This window comes from Carcharhinus amblyrhynchos, chromosome 12 (genome assembly GCF_965287045.1).
Source record: "Carcharhinus amblyrhynchos chromosome 12, sCarAmb.v2.hapA, whole genome shotgun sequence".
Classification (NCBI taxonomy): Eukaryota; Metazoa; Chordata; class Chondrichthyes; order Carcharhiniformes; family Carcharhinidae; genus Carcharhinus; species Carcharhinus amblyrhynchos.
This window is the reverse complement of record NC_137335.1, coordinates 67,685,643-67,703,119: the sequence shown is the minus strand read 5'-3', so window position 1 is coordinate 67,703,119 and position 17,477 is coordinate 67,685,643. Positions and strand designations below refer to the sequence as shown.

General features: G+C 43.4%; 1 protein-coding gene across 1 annotated transcript in view; it reads left to right on the top strand.

The window, feature by feature from the left end:
* LOC145350623 (ALK tyrosine kinase receptor-like) overlaps positions 1-17,477 on the top strand; it is a 1,029,887-nt gene that overhangs the window by 753,619 nt on the left and 258,791 nt on the right. The window contains exons 10-11 of the mRNA XM_080199829.1: positions 7,932-8,026; positions 14,713-14,847. Coding sequence (XP_080055955.1) covers positions 7,932-8,026; positions 14,713-14,847 — 230 coding nt within the window. The remainder of the gene's footprint in view (positions 1-7,931; positions 8,027-14,712; positions 14,848-17,477) is intronic.

Genomic DNA, 17,477 nt, shown 5'->3' with positions numbered 1-17,477 from the left:
CAGCTTCAGAGATCGCCCTGATCCAGCAGTCCACAGCCTCAGAGACCCCCTTGATATACCAGTTCACATCCTCAGAGATCCCCCTGATATAACAGTTCACAGCTTCAGAGATCCCCCTGATATAACAGTACACAGCCTCAGAGATCGCCCTGATGTAACAGTACACAGCCTCAGAGATCGCCCTGATGTAACAGTACGCAGCTTCAGAGATCCCTCTGATATAACAGTACACAGCCTCAGAGATCACCCTGATATAACAGTACACAGCCTCAGAGATCGCCCTGATGTAACAGTACACAGCCTCAGAGATCGCCCTGATGTAATAGTACACAGCCTCAGAGATCGCCCTGATGTAACAGTACGCAGCTTCAGAGATGCCCCTGATATAACAGTACACAGCCTCAGAGATCGCCCTGATATAACAGTACACAGCCTCAGAGATGCCCCTGATATAACAGTACACAGCCTCAGAGATCGCCCTGATGTAACAGTACGCAGCTTCAGAGATGCCCCTGATATAACAGTACACAGCCTCAGAAATCCCCCTGATATAACAGTTCACAGCTTCAGAGATCCCCCTAATATAACAGTACTCAGCAGGCTGGGAGGAACTTGTTGAATTAAAGTTATGGGCCACAGTAATCTTGACAACTGCAGTCAGTGGTGTAAGAACACAAGAATGCAGGACTAGGTCACCAGGCCCTTCAAACCTGCCTCGCCATTCGATGCAATCATGGCTGATCTATTGCAGCCTCAATTGCTTTTCTGTGCCATTTTCCCATAGCCTGCTATTCCTCGATCTATCAAATATTCATCCACCTCTCCTTTGAATACTTCTAATGATCCAGCCTCCAGCATCTTTTGCGCAGAGAATTCCAGAGATTCACTACTCTCACGAGAAGAAATTTCTATTTGCCTCAGTTTTAAATGATCGGCCCTTAATCTTGTCACTACATCCCTTTATTCAAGACTTTCCCACGAACGAAACATCTCATCATCTACCCTGTTAAGCCCTCTCAGTATGTCATATATTTGAATAAGGCCACCCCTCACTCTTCCAAAGTCCAAGGAATACAGACCCAGACTATTTAGTCTCTCTTGCTGGGAAAATCTTGCATTCCAAGAATTAGCCTGGTGAATTTCATTTGGACTGCCTCCAATGTTATTATATCCTTTTAAGGTAAAGGGACCAAAACTATACTCAGTATTCCTAGTGAGGCCTCATCAACACCCTGTACAATTGCAACAAAAACTCCCCTGTTTTTAAACTCCAAGCCCTTTGCAATAAAGGCCAAAATGTCATTTGCCTTCTTAACCACTTTTTTTTGTAGAATCCCTACAATGCCATTCGGCCCATCAAGCCTGCACCAGGCTCTGTCCCCATAACACCTATTAATCCCCCTGACACTAAGGGGGCAATTTACCATTGCCAATCAACCTAACCCCCACATCATCCGAGGGTGGGAGGAAACAGCAGCACTCGGGAGAAACCCAAAAAGCAGAATGGGGAGAATGTTCAAACTCCACCCTGTCACCCGAGGCCGGAATTGAACCCAGGTTCCTGGCGCTGTGAGGCAGCAGTGCTAACCACTGTCCCCCCCACCATACTTGTTGCACCTGCATGCTGGCTTTTTGTGATTCATGAACTAGAACACCTAGATCTCTCTGTACTTCACCCACTTGCAGTCTCTCTCCATCGAGATAATAATCTGCTTTTCGTTTCCTCCTACCAAAGTGCATGACCTCACATTTCCTCACATAAAACTCCATTTCCCATTTCACAATATCCTCATCACAACATGCCTGTCCACCTACCTTTGTATCATCGACAAATTTGGAAACCTGACATTCTGTCCCTTGCTTCAGGTCATTCATGTAAATAGTGAATAATTGTGGGGCAAGAATTGAACCTTGAGGCACTCCACTAATTACACCTTTCCATTCTGAAAAGGATCAATTTATTCCAACCCTCTGTTTTTTATGTGACGGCCAGTTTTCAATCCATGCTAACACACTTCCTCCAATTCCATGGGCTTTTAGTTTATGCACCAGCCTCTTCTGCGACACCTTGTCAAATGCCTTTTGAAAATTTAAATACACTACATCTACACTGGCTTCCTCCTAACTACTCTCTTTGTTATATGCTCAAAGAATTTGGACAAATTTGACAAACATAATTCACCTTTCATAAAGCCATGATGAGCAGCTTTGCTTACATTCAGCTTTCCTAAAAGATTAGCTATTTCCTCTTTGATTATTGACTCCAGAGTCCTGCCAATAATACGTTAAACTAACTGGCCTATAGTTTCCTGCCTTCTGCCTTGCTCCCTTTTAGAATGAAGGAGTCACAGTGTCTGTTTTGCAATCTTCTGGACCGTCCCGGAATTTAACGAGTTCTGAAAAATTTCATCTGATGAGTCAACTATCTCTGCAGCCACCTCTATTAAAACTTTAGTGTGCTGTTCATTGGGTCCAGGTGATTTGTTCACCTTTAAAGTTTATTTGTTAGGGTCACAAGCAGTTTTACATTAACACTGCAATGGAGTTACTGTGAAAATCCCCAAGTTGTCAACTGTTCTGGTACACTGAGGGAGACTTTAGCATGGCCAATGCACCTAATCAGCACATTCTTTTGGACTGTGGGAGGAAATCGGAGCACCCAGAGGAAACCCATGCAGACAGAAGGAACGTGCAAACACCACAGAAACAATGACTCAAGAAGGGAGGTAGCAGTGCTAACCACTGTGACACTCTAGCCACTTGAGTTTCTAGAATATTCTATCCCTTCTGTTTGGGATTTTTGTAAGTTCTATCATGTTACTTGAAGTCAGCCCATCTGATATCTTAGGAATATTTGCAACGTCTTCCACAGTGAAGACTGATGCAATAGAATTATTCAGTATATCCGCCATTTCTTTGTTTGATAACAATTCACCAATTCTTTCAGTGGAGGTTCCACATTTATCTTAACTGCCCACTTTCTCTTTACATATCCATAGAAACTCCTACTTCTTATTTTTATGCTGCGTGCAAGTTTTCTCTTGAAATTCATTCTCTCCCTTCTTGTGAGCTTATTAGTCTTTTGCTGCCAGATCCTAAAAACTTCCCGGTCCTCTGGTCTACCACTATCCCTTACCACTTTGTACATGTTGCTTTTCAATTTAACATTATCCTTGACCTCCTGAGTTAACCATGGATTTTGCCTCTTTCCCATGGAATCCCTCCTTTTGATTGGGATAAATTCCTGCTGAGCGTTTTGGGCCAGCTGTTTGAATATCTGCCATTTTTCATCTGACCCTGTACCTTGTCCTATTTCGACAACTCCTCCCTCATACCATTATAATTTCCCTTATTTAAGTTGAAGACACTTTATGGATCTATGGCGTTCACCCTCAAATTGTATCTGGAATGCAATCATATTCGTAGAAATCATAGAATCCTACAGTGCAGAAGAAGACCATTCGGCCCATCGAATCTGCACCAACCACAATCCCATCCAGACCCTAAACCCATAGCCCCATGCATTTACCCCAGCCACTAAGGGGCAATTTAGCATGGCCAATCCACCTAACCAGCATGTCTCTGAATTGTGGGAGGAAACTGGAGCACCTGGAGGAAACCCACGCAGACCAGGGGAGAACATGCAAACTCAAGCCGGGAACTGAACTCGGGATATTGTGGTCAGTACCCCTTAGGTGACCTCAATCGCAAGATCACTTATTAATCTTTCTTCATCACACAAAACCAAATCTAAAGTAGCCAGGTAGATTCCACAATGTACTGCTTGAATAAAAGCAATCCCCGATGAACTTTACAAATTCTTCCTTTTGTTAGTTCAATCAATATACACATTAAAATCTCCCATAATAATTGAAGTTCCCTTCAAATATGCCCTGGATATTTCCCCATTTATACTCTGACTTCTTGAGATGTTACAGTTTGGGACCTAGGGACTACTCCCACCCTTGTCTCCTTTCCCCTGCTATTCTTAATTTCAACCCAAATCGATTCTACATCACTACCCACTGTCTATATCATGACTCAGTACTGCTCTGAAAGCTTCCTTGATTAACCATGCTACCCCACCCTTTGGCTTGTTCTTTTGGAACATTGCCGTGGTCAGTTTGCTCATCCTTCCTACAGTTTCCCTCTCCATCCACACAAGGAGCAAGAATCTTGTACCTGTTGGGCAGGAGCCAGGGCTGAGGCTCCTGCAGTGCTATCCCTTGGATCTCTCTACCTGCTTCACTCACAGCCACACCCTCCTAACCACTGGCCAGATTCAAAGCAGTTAATCTACAGAGTGTGACTGCCTCCTGAAACACAGGTACCTCTCCCCATCACTGATGTGTCTGAAACTCAGACTCCAACTCATCAACTCTGAGCCACAGTTTCTTGAGCAACCAACACTCACTACAGATGTGTTTACCAGGAACCACAATGGGGTCCACCAGCTCCCATATCAAGCAGGTATACCATATCAACTGGCCCTCCAATCCTATTTTATTTAATTAGATTTTAATTTGGCCTTTTTTGAAAAAAATATCAATTGTATTTTAGCTTCTTGATCTGTGAAATATTTTCCTTATTACCTTTAATCCGAAAGCAATTTAGAATAGGTCATTCAAATTAGCTGTTACTGACCAGCCAATTACCAGAAATAACTGTTTTCCTGTGACATTTCTCCTGAAGTGTTTTCAAAGTCAGCCTGTTGCTTCAATACAGTGTGTCCCCTGTGGGTCTGGCTGTCTCCGCTCCCAGGTGGTGAGTGAAGGCCCTGAGCCTGACTCTCTCCTTCTCCTCTTCCACTACAGTATATCGCTCACAGGCCTGGCTGCTTCTGCTTCCCAGAAGCCCTGAACCTGGCTCACTCTTTATCCTCTTCCCACTACAGTGTGTCCCTCGCAGGTGTGCCTGCCTCTGCTCCTGAGAAGGTAAGAAGCTCCAGTTGTGGCTGCAGCATTGCTTCTTGGTGAAGTGGAGATGTGAGGAGTGCTCCCTCAAGGTCTATTACAGTGGTGGCCGACTCTTTCACTTCTACTAGCTGCTCTTCCCCTCATCGCACCTCCCCAATGCTCCTGCTCCAGCATGAATGGCCTACAGCAGCATTAGCAAGCAGTCAAATAAAGGTCTTCTGGCTGCTATCAATTGCAGTAGTCAAAATAACCCCAACCAACACAATGCATCCCCACCACATCAGAGAATAACTATTTATCTTTGGGAGTGTGACAGAGGACTGCTGGGGGCACCTATACAGATGCTGCAACTTGAAGAGTCAGATCAGCACCAGAATATTCAATTTCCTTGAATGTTCTTCTTTCCTGGAGATTGGTAGTAAGATACCCATAAAATGAAACTGGAGGCATCCCATTATCACCCTTGTGGCATTCATAAATCTCGTTAGGTTCATTTTGAAGAAACTCACGAAAGGTATATTGATTATCAATCTAGTGACCACACAATATGATCTTTTATTATAACGCCAATGCCCCAAAACATGGACTATTAGGTTAAGGAGCATGAGATGCTGTTGTATTTTAGTGGGCTACTTTCTTAGGAGCCTCAGGAAATTTGGCATATCCACTACGACTCTCACCAATTTCTACAAGTGCGCCATGGAAAGTATCCTTTCTGGTTGTATCATATTTTGGTATGGCTCCTGCTCTGCCCAAGACTGCAAGAAACTACGAAGGCTTGTGAACAAGCCCAGTCCATCACTCGAACCAGTCTCCCATCAATTGACCCTGTCTACACTTCACATTGCCTTGGAAAAGCAGCCAATGAATGATCAATTAGGCCAATGGGCTGACGAATGGAAGATGGAGTTTAATTTTGACAAATGTGAGGTGATATATTTTGGTAGATCAAACCAGGGCAGGACTTACTCAGTTAATAGTATGACATTAGGGAAAGTTATAGAACAAAGAGAGCTAGGAGTACAGTTCATAGTTCCTTGAAAGTGGAGTCACAGGTGGACAGGGTGGTGAAGAAGGTATTTGGCATGCTTGGATTCATTGGTCAGAACATTGAATATAGGAGTTGGGATGTCTTATTGAAGATGTACAAAACATTAGTCAGGCCACACTTGGAATACTGTGTGCAGTTCTGGTTGCCCTATTATAGAAAGGATATTATTAAACTAGAAAGAATACAGGAAAGATTTACTATGATGCTACAAGGACTTGGTGGTTTGAGCTATAAGGATAGGCTGGATAGACTGGGACTTTTTTCCCTGGAGCGTAGGAGGCTTAGACGTGAACTTATAGAGGTCTATAAAATAATGAGGGGCATAGATCAGCTAGATAATCAATACCTTTTCTCAAAAGTATGAGAATCTAAAACTAAAGAGCATAGGTTGAAGGTGAGAAGGGAAGGATACAAAATGATCTAGAGGGGGCATTCTTTTCACACAGAGGGTGGTGATTATCTGGAACAAGCTGCCAGTGATAGTAGTAGGGGGGTACAATTTTGTCTTTTAAAAAGCATTTAGCGAGCTCCATGGGTAAAATGGGTATTAAGGGTTATGGGCAAAATGTGGGCAATTGGGGCTAGTTCGGGGTTTAAAAAAAGGGTGGCATGGACAAGTTGGGCCAAAGGGCATGCTATAAACTTCTATGACTCTATAACATAATCAAAGATTCCATACATCCCAGACACTTTTTTCTGCCGGGAAAAAAATATAAAAGTCTAAAGTCACGTATGAACAGATTCAAGAACAGCTTCTTTCCTGCTGCCATCAGACTTTTGAATGGCCTTATCTTGCATTAAGTTGATCTTTTTCTACACTGTAACTATGACTGTAACATTACATTCTGCACTCTGTCCTTTTCTTCTCCCCTATTACTCTATGAATGGTATGCTTTGTCTGTATAGCACACAAGAAACAATACTTTTCACTAATACATGTGGCAATAATAAATCTAATCAACTCAAATCAAAATCAAGTAGGTGAAGTTGGAGCCAACCAAATAAAAATGTTAGATGCTTTTAGCCAACTGGGCTTTTGGTAGTTTCCTTATTTCCCAATGGTAGGCTGGAGATTGGCTTCTGTGATGCTTTTTGGTGAATTCTTGAAGTGATTATTAATATTGCAGAAATCAAACAAAAGGTTCTGTTCAGCCGCAGTTTTAGCGCCCAGCCTGCCACGGGAATCGGAGCGGGCGAGGGGTGGACCACGGAAAGGTCTGCTGACCTCGGACAGGATTTTAGGATTTCGGGAGGCCATAACATCCCACTCTACATGTTTATCCAGATCAAATCGAATTCTGCAGCATAAACTATTTTCAGACCTGGGTTTTGCAGGAATAACTGGGCAATTTCCATTATCCTTTAGACCAATATCACCATCAAATCAGAAAGTGCTGGAAAATCCCAGCAGATCAGGCAGTATTAGTAGAGAGAGAAGAGAGCCAACGTTTCGAGTCTGCATGGCTGGAGGGTTATCAACGGATTGCTCAGGCAATAGGTCATCCAGATTTCATCTGAGCAATCCTTTGATAACCTTTCAGCCACCCAAATTCAAAACACTGGCTCTCCTCTCTCTTCACAGACCTGCTGAGATTTTCCAGCATTTTCTGTTCTTGTTTAAGGTTCCAGCATCCGCAGTAATTTGCTTTTACCATAAAATCACCTTTTGTTTTGTTAATTTATTGTTGTTCAATTTTGGAATGTGATTACCTTCCCCGTTCCCCACCTCCCCCGCTCCCCCCACACCCCCCAATCTCAGCCCCTTCGCCCTTTGCCCCCAATCTTTATTTGTTCTATATCTGATCTATGAAGGCTGAACTGAGAGAGAATTGATTTTCTTTTTCCATTGCGGAGATCCTCTCAAGTGATCCATTTTTTTAAAAAAAAGCAGCGACCTTTAAAGACCTTTGTGTGACCTGAGATTTTCACCGCAGATTTCATCCAGATAGTTGTTGTTTTTGCAGGTTCTGGCTTCAGTTGAACACTGTGTGGAATGAAGAGTCAAGTGCAATCATTGCAATGGATAATGTTGCTCTCAACCTTGACTGTTATCTATCAAGTGAGTATAAACATTACACTTGCCTGTTACTTTCTTTCCTGTTCTGTAATACTGGATCCTTAACAAGATACAGTGTCAGAATGTAACCTTTGTGAATAAATACAGAGACTGTCAGTCTCTAGTGTTCTCCTGGATTGTTTCTCCCTTGGAGGCAAATGCACTGATATTTCTCAAGAATCCTCTACACTCCGGTTGCTCTGGTTTCCTCCCACAGTCCAAGGATGTTCGGGTTAGGTGGATTGGCCGTGCTAAATTGCCCCTCAGTGTTCAAAGATCATAGAATCCCTCCAGCACAGGAGGAGCCATTTGGCCATCGAGCCTGCACTGACAACAATCCCACCCTGGCCCTATCCGCACATATTTACCCCGCTGAGGGGCAGTTTAGCATGGCCAATCCACCTAACCTGCACATCTTTGGAGTTTGGGAGGAAACCGGAGCACCCGGAGGAAACCCACGCAGACACAGGGAGAATGTGCAAACTCCACACAGACAGTGACCCACGGCTGGAATTGGATCCGGGTCCCTGGCACTGTGAGGCAGCAGCGCTAACCACTGTGTGACCATGCTGCCCTGACAATGTGTAGGTTAGATGGGATTAGTGGGGTAAATTTGTAGTGGTTATGGGGATAGGGCAGGAGACAGAACCTGGGTATGATATCGTGTCACAGAATAGGTGTAGACTCAATTATCCAAATAGCCTCCTTCTACACTGTAGGGATTCTATGATGATACTATGATTAGCATCTTACACAGATACGGATGTAAAGCATCCAGGAGGGAAACTGGGTGGCACAGTGAGTTAGAACACTGTACTGTATCTCTGAGCATTGGGTTTTAGCAGTGTGATGGAAGTGTAACAATAGTATGAAAGTTTCTCTTATATCTACAGATATAAGAGCGTTATATGTAAAATTCCAGTCCAGCCTTGGCTTCACAGCAGAAAACTGTCAATCATTCAACACAACTTAGTACTGAACTGTTTGTTTAAGTGTGACCACAGGGACAGCTAAAAATGGAAATGAAATCTGATAGGAATGCTCTCCTAAGTTTGTGGTTTACTGGGAAATATTAAATTCTCTGCTGCTGATGTGTATCCTCAAGAACACATTCCACAGACAGGCATCAGGGGTCGCAGGTATATATTGCAGGTCTTACTCCCTCCACACTCCAACCTACGTAACACAGTTCCCAGGAAATCACCCCACACCCAGGGTCACCTGACCCATTCCTTTAAAGGGGCTATGCCCCAACACATATCACAGGAAGCAGTCAGCATACTGATCCCAACACAATCATTGACAAGTTGATGGATGCAGAATCCTGAAGAGCAAAAGAAAGTCCCAAGCAACCACTTCATGAAACGAGGTTCATTACAATCTTAAGGAAGTTTCTGAGTTTCCTGCTGTGTGCTCACGCAAGTGTTGAAAATGGAATTCAATATATAATCCCTACAGTGCAGACGGAGGCCATTTGGCCCTGCACCAACAAGAATCATAAGAACATAAGAACATAAGAAATAGGAGCAGGAGTAGGCCATCCAGCCCTTCGAGCCTGCCCCGCCATTCAATAAGATCATGGCTGATCTGTCGCTGCTCAGTTCCACTTTCCCGCCCTCTCCCCATAACCCTTAATCCCCTCTCCTATCAAAAACCCATCAACCCACGTCTTAAAAATATTTAGCGAGGCAGCCTCCACCGCTTCAACGGGCAGAGAATTCCAGAGATTCACCACCCTTTGAGTGAAGAAGTTCCTCCTCAACTCCGTTCTAAACCGCCCCCCTTTTATCTTGAGGCTGTGCCCCCTAGTCCTATTGTCTTTTTTGAGCGGGAAGAGTCTTTTCACCTCTATCCTATCCATCCCATTCATCATCTTATACGTCTCAATAAGATCTCCTCTCATTCTTCTAAACTCTAACGAGTACAAGCCCAGTTTATTCAGCCTCTCCTCATAGCTCAACCCCCTCAACTCCGGTATCAGCCTAGTAAGCCTCCTCTGCACTCCCTCCAAGGCCAAAATATCTTTGCGCAGATATATCATACCCTCATTGCCCCCCATTTTTACCCTGCTAGCCCCCAACACTAAGTGGCAATTTAGCGCGGTCAACATACCTAACCTACACAATTTTGGTGTGTAGGAGGAAACTGGAGCACCCGGAGGAAACCCACGCACACACGGGGAGTATGTGCAAACTCAACACAGACAGTGACTCGAGGCCGGAATTGAACCCGGGTCCCTGGCGCTATGAGGCAGCAGTGCTAACCACTGTGCCACCTCAAACATTCATGAATTCATCCATAGAAAGTGTGCCTGGGTGAAAAATGTAAAGGGTCACAGATCTCATGTTGAAACAATGATCTTTGGACTCTGGGCAGAGCAGTGGTTAGCACTCACTTCCTTCACACCAGGGACCTGATTTCGGAATCACTCCTGACCGAATGTCAGGTTGAAAAGTCTGCTCTTTGTAAATGTGCTGCTTTCTTCAAAATGCAATTCCCGGGAATTATAGTTCTGTGAGCTTTGCAGTCACAACAGGAAAAGCACTGAGATTCCATTGTACAGTAAACAATTTAAATGCAAACATACTTAAAAAAAAATCCATCACTGACACTGACATGAACATGAATCACGTATAACAAATTCATTGCAACAAGTTGAAGGCGTCGCACGGGAAACAATGGAGTGATTTAAGCACTTGGTATCAGTAATGGTACTGGAAACAAATAACAATGAACGTTCAACATCGAGATTCATGGCTACAAAGTACCAACAAAAGATAGAACAGCAAAAAAAAGCCAATTTTATTTCTGAATAAAATATTGCTGCTTCCATGATAGTTACTGGATTCCTGAAAATCACAGTTGACTCCCAAGCAGTACTGGACTTCGAGGGCAGAATTTTCCTTTTCTTGGGAAAAGCTGTTTTCCCGCCATATTTTCAAACACTTTGCTGAATACAGTCAGGGGATGGGTCCCCGCGTCGCCACACTGGTGGCACGGTCTCTGATTGAGCCCACCGTGGCAGCAGTAGCGGCTCTGACCAGATGGAGCTGCCCGTGGACATTAAAACACGTGACACGGGCCCTCCCATGGGGAAACCTCACTCCCCTCCCCCCAATATGAGATAGCTCTCTATGGACACAGGATCAAGATTCCCCCACCAACACCACCCCCACACCGCCCCCCCCCCCCCCCTCCCCACCCCACTCCCGCATGGACCTTCTCAATGAAAAGCATTCTTGGCTGTGCCCATTAGGGGGCAGTGCCAAGGCACAGTGTCTGGACACTGCCAAGGAACTGCCCCAGCATGACCCGCTCCTCTCGGGGGCTGTACTTACCAGTGCGCCCCTGGCAGGGACCATTTGTTAAGTTCACGGGCAGTGGGGAAGGAGGGAATGCCTACATGAGGGGGATGATACAGCAATGAGGCCTACTAAAATGTTAAAATGGCGGCACGGGCTCGTTGGGCCGAAGGGCCTGTTTCCCAGGCTGTTTTTGTTCTTTGTTCTTTAAAGGTATGTTAATGTATGCTAATGGCGTTAGTGACCTTTCATGATGGGAATACCATTACATTATTGGCAGGGAGCGGGGACAATCGAGCAGGGAAATTCTGCCAGTGTGAAAGCCATTTTGGGAATACCCCTGGATTCATCAGCCCAGCTGCCATCCCTGCCCACCAGACACCGGGACATACCATCACATCCCCACTCCCCCAGTTGACATGGGCGGCAACCTTTAGAAATTAGGCGCAGCACTCCCAGGCCCCAGACATCAAGTAATAACGGGCAGAATTCCGCTGCTCCCCCACCTCCACGGCCTAGGGAGGGTGGGCCTTTGATGGGACTGGCCGTAAAATTTCAGCCAATGTTTCACTCCAAAATTAGGATTCAAATCAAGTGTATGCTTGAATGAGATAAGTACTTCCAACACAACTGGCCTTCAAATCCCAGGAACTAGGATGAAGTCAAAAATGTGTTAGTGTTGAGCTGGGCGAAACTCTTTTCAGCTATCAGCTATCTACAGATGGCTTGCAGAGTGGGAATGCCACAGAGTTACATTGAGACTACAGCACAGAAACAAGTTATCTGTGCAAACCAGCTTATGTCCGCATTTAAGGATCGCGCCCACCCTTCGCTAAGCTAACGGTTATGATTTATAATTTATAAGTTAATTTACAGGTCTTAACATAAGGTAAAAACTTAGGTCTGGACAGGAAAAAGGTCGGTCCATCATTGCATTGCTGACGGGAGTTATGAAAACAAAAAGCATATGAGAACCAGAGGGGCCTATAATTGACATGCCACAGGCTTTTAGCATAGTATCAAGTAGAGCATGACATGGTGACACAGTGGTTGGCACTGCTGCCTCACAGCGCTAGGCACCTGGGTTCGATTCCCGGCTTGGGTCACTGTCTGTGTGGAGTCTGCACGTCCTCCCTGTGTTTGTGTGGGTTTCCTTCGGGGGCTCCTGTTTCCTCCCACAATCCGAAAGAACTGCTGGTTAGTTGCATTGGCCATGCTGAATTCTCCCTCAGTGTGCCCGAACAGGCGCCGGAGTGTGGCGACTAGGGGATTTACGCAGTAACTTCATTGCAGTGTTAACTTGTGACACTGATAAATGAACTTTTAAGAAAAAGAAAGGAAGGTGAAAAATAATAATTGCCAATTCAAGTAAAGAATGCAGAAGTGACAAAGAACAAGGAAAACAATAGTAACATGAGGTGGCAATCTTTCACTGAGTTTTGTATTTATTGTGTGGGCAGAATAATATAGTAATTGAACCAGAAATTAATAAAGTTAGCATTCAGAAAGCTGACTGAGAAGTGACTCACTTATGAACTCTTAATTGAATCATGAAACACAATAACTGTCAGTCAGAAATATTTGTTATTCCACCAGAAAGGACTAAATTTAACGGGTACAAAATGTTCCATTCCCTACTCTGGTGTCCCTCTTCTTGACAAGAACAAAGATTGTGCCACAAAAATCCAAAAAAAAACTCTCTGCTCGACAGAAAGTCTGATATACATCTGGGTGAAAGAAGTTACAGTACCTGGTAATTGAAGATGAAAAGGATAATACCTTTTAGCCTGTTGTCAACCCTATCAAAGATATTTTTCAGCTTGTCAATCCACGCATAACTCGTTTGGAATTAACTGGACTGATGAATCATATTAGTATGCAGATTTATTCTAAAAACACTTCAAAGATGCCTTGTGATTCTTAGTAATTTGTGATCTAAGCTAAAGAACCAATGCTGGTGATATTTTATTCATTCATGAGCTGTAAGCAAGTGCTTGCCAGGCCAACATTTATTGCTAATTATCCCTGACAAGGTGGTGGTGAGCCACCTTTTATAGAAACCCAGGGGCCATTCAACTCATCTACACCAATTCTCTCTGAGCATCCCACCAGGTCCTCTCCCTACCCTATTCCCCTAACCCCACACTTTACCATGGCTAATCCATCTAACCTACAGATCTTGGGACATTAAAGGGCAATTTAGCATGGTCAATCCACCTAACCTGCACCTAGCCCAGTCCATCATGCAAACCGGCCTCCAATCCATTGATTCTGCCTACATTTCCCGCTGCCTCGGAAAAGCAGCCAGCTTAATCAAGGACCCCACACACCCAGAACATACTCTCTTCCACCTTCTTCGTTTGGGAAAGAGATACAAAAGTCTGAGGTCACGTACCAACCGACACAAGAATAGCTTCTTCCCTGCTGCCATCAGACTTTTCAATGGACCTACCTGATGTTAAGTTGATCTTTCTCCACACCCTCACTATGACAGTAACACTACATTCTGCACGTACTCCTTTCCTTCTTCGCTATGTACTCTATGAACAGTATACTTTGCCTGCATAGCGCACAAGAAACAATACATTTCACCGTAAACCAATGCGTGCGACAATAACAAATCCAATCAAATAGAAAATCTTTGGACTGTGGAAGGAAACTGAGGAACCCATGCAGAGAGAACATGCAAACTCCACACCCAAGTCACCCAAGGCTGGAATTGAACCTGGGTTCCTGCAGCTGTGAGGCAGCAGTGCTACTCACTGTGCCACCATGCTGCCCCGCAGTATAGCAGCCCCTAGTAATGTAGATACACCCACAGTGCAGTTAGATAGGAAGATACATGATTATGATCCAGTGACAGTGAAGGAACAGCAACGACAGGAGGGAACTTGCAGGCGGTGGTATTGTTTTTGTCCTTGTAGGTAGCAGAAGCCGTGGGTTTGGGTGCTGTGGAAAATGACTTGGCAAGTTGCTCTGATGCATTTTTTAGATAGGAAGTTGCTCGTTCAGTTATATTGCAACAGCAAAAATACTAAAAACAGAAAAATATGTAGAGCTTTGGAAGAATGCGCATAATCGATAAAATAGAGACAGCAAGAAAGAACATAAAAGATATTAGGAGGTTTGATTCGAGAGGGATTAGCTATCAGATGACAAGATTTCATAACAGATACAGAATGTTGTTGCCCTCTTATCAACTGATCAGTGATGAAATCCAAAGCAAAGGGTTTGCAATAATGATATATCCATTGTGTGACAATCCACATTGATTACAGATAAATGATAGTTGGTAGATGTTTTGATAGTTGATCACTTGTATTTTCAGTGATACCCATAAACCTCGCCCAGCAAAACATTTAATGTAATTTATTATCTTTAATACAGGTAACTTGGAGAGCTCATCCAAGAATCATTCTGTTAATTCAAGCCAACCCCTGCTCGGACGAGCCTTTGTGAACAGGACTGTGGTAGCAGCAAGTAAGAAGGTACAAGAGGGGATTGAAGTCAGTGCTCAGTCAGGTATGAATCACACAGAGTAAGTCATCTGGCATTTTGAATAATTGTTGTTGGAATGTAGATTTCCAAAGATGTTCCCAATTATTTTTTTTCCTTTTTTTAAGCTTTCGTCCAATTATCTTACATGACCTTTTGTTGCATCTTGAGATGTTTTGAGGCTGTACTTGGATTCAACAAGGATATGCAAATGTCAGACTCAAAAGACAAGCTACAGCACTATTAGTAATTACACGTGATAGCACTTTCTAATGGTTTGGTTCCAAATATATGCTAAAATGAATGCAGTGTAAACACATGCTTAATTGGAAAGAGGTGTTGAGATGTTTATTGGTAAGCATGATTAGAATGTTGTACATAGTGAGATTAGTCTAACACCCTGTGCTTGTCATGGGATGGAATTTCTACAAAAAACAGTTTTGTGGGGTTTTTTTTTGGGCAAATGTAATGGGGGACTCAAATTTGCACATTTTTCTTTGCTTTGTTTGCATTATCCTGGTGATGTAACTAAGACTTACTGTAGTTACAGGAGGCGGGCAAAGGACCTGCCTACCCACTTCCAGCTTGGTTTTTAAGAAGCTTCTTAAAGGAACAGGAATCCAGCTCACGTTCCATCCCAAGTTTCTAGCCTCCCAAATTATGCACCCAATTTCACCAACTCTCAGCCACAAACTTTGGCTCCAAGATTTCTTTCATTTCATAAATAGTTTTATCCTTATTTTTAACTTTACTCACTGCAACCTGTTCCTTCTGAGGTTTTTCTTGTAACATGTATACAAGGCCACAGTTATGTACTTAATATTTCTATTCATAGTTCCCTCCCTTCCAATAGTGAATTAATTAAACTCTGCTTCCCTTATCCCAGTGGCCCTGCAGAGATCCACACCTCTGGATTTTCAAATAGAGAATCTCAATTAACACCTTCCCTCCATTCTCCCCAAGAAACATATTTTGTCCATTGTTACACCTGTCACTGACCGGAAAAATGTCAGGAATGGTTGCACATGCGCACTCTGCCTGCACTGATGTCGCCAGCAACCCTGACACCTTTTTACTCCACATGTAGCAACGGTATTGGTGAATGTTTAAGCATTTGTTTTACCTGGATTATTATGTGCGGTTTTGGTGTCCTTTTCTGAGGAAGGGTGCCCTTGCTATAGAGGGAGTACAGCAAAGGTTTACCAGGCTGATTCCTGGGATGACAGATCTGTCATATGACGAGAGAAAAAGTCAGTTAGGATTATATTCACTGGAATTTAGAAGAGTGAGAGGGGATCTCATAGAAATGTATAAAATTCTAACATGGTTAGACAGGGTAGACTCAGAAAGAATGTTCCCGATGGTGAGGGAGTCCAAAATGAGGGATCACAGTTTAAAGATAAGAAGTAAATTTTCGGACTGAGGTGAGGAGAAATTTCTTCACCCAGAGAGTGGTGAATCTGTGGAATTCGCTACCACAGAAAATATTTGAGGCCAAAACGTGGTGCAATTTCAAGAAGAAATTAGAAATGGCTCTTGGGGCTAAAGGGATTAAGGGATCTGGGGGAAGGGGGATCAGGATATTGAATTTGATGATCAGCCATGATCGTACTGAATGACAGAGCAGGCTCAATAGGCTGAATATGCTACTCCTGCTTCTCGTTTCTATGTTTCCATGTAAAAACTCTGAGGCTCACAAAGACCTGCCAAAGTTACTTGTGCAGAGAATCCTTTCTCTGACCATGGAGAATCAAAGTTTGAAAGGTTCCAGATGAGTTGTGGAGCTATCAAAATTATGTGGACCAAGTTGCTAAACAGCCTAACTAGCTCAGTTAATAGTTACCTGGGACTATTCCAGCATCATGGTCTCATGTCCCACACTGGCTGATGATTTTTTAATTTAATTTTTTATATAATAAGTTGGACTCAATTAACTGAGCAAGAAACTTCTTGACACGGTAGCTCGGACGCAGTTATTTGGCAGATATTGTTTGTTCTATTAGGAAATGTTATAACTGATCCGTTTATTGGGAGGCATCTCGATTTCCAGGGAAAGGAGAGACATCTTGGGCCCTGATGCTTCTCCTGTTTCTAAGCCCCTTAACCCCTCCGTCTCATATCCTTCAGATGCCTAGAATTGGGAACCATAGTCACAGTAGGGTGAAACTGTTTGATATAGGTTTAACAAAATTTCTTGTCTTTTGGACTCTATGCCTCTATTGAGAAAGCTCATCAAATTACAATATAAATTAGTGACTTCAGTAAAGAGACGGGGAGTGATGTATCTACTTTTGCTGATGACACAAAGCTAGTTGGAAAGTTAAGTTGTGGGGAGGACACAAAGAGGCTAAAAGAGATATAGACAGGATAAGTGAGAAAGCAACATGATGGCAGATGCAATGTAGAAAGGGATATGTGGGGTTAATCACTTTGATCATAAGAATTGAAAAGCAGGATATTTTTTAAAAGGTGAGAAACTTGTAAGTGTTAATGTTCAAAGAAGTTTGCTTGGTACACAAGGAACACAGAAAATTAGCATGAAAACAGAGCAAGCAATTAGGAAGGCAAATTACACATTGGCCTTTATTGCAAGGGGATTGGAGGACAGGAATAAAGAAGTCTTGCCACAATTGTGCAGGATTTTGGTGAGTCAACAT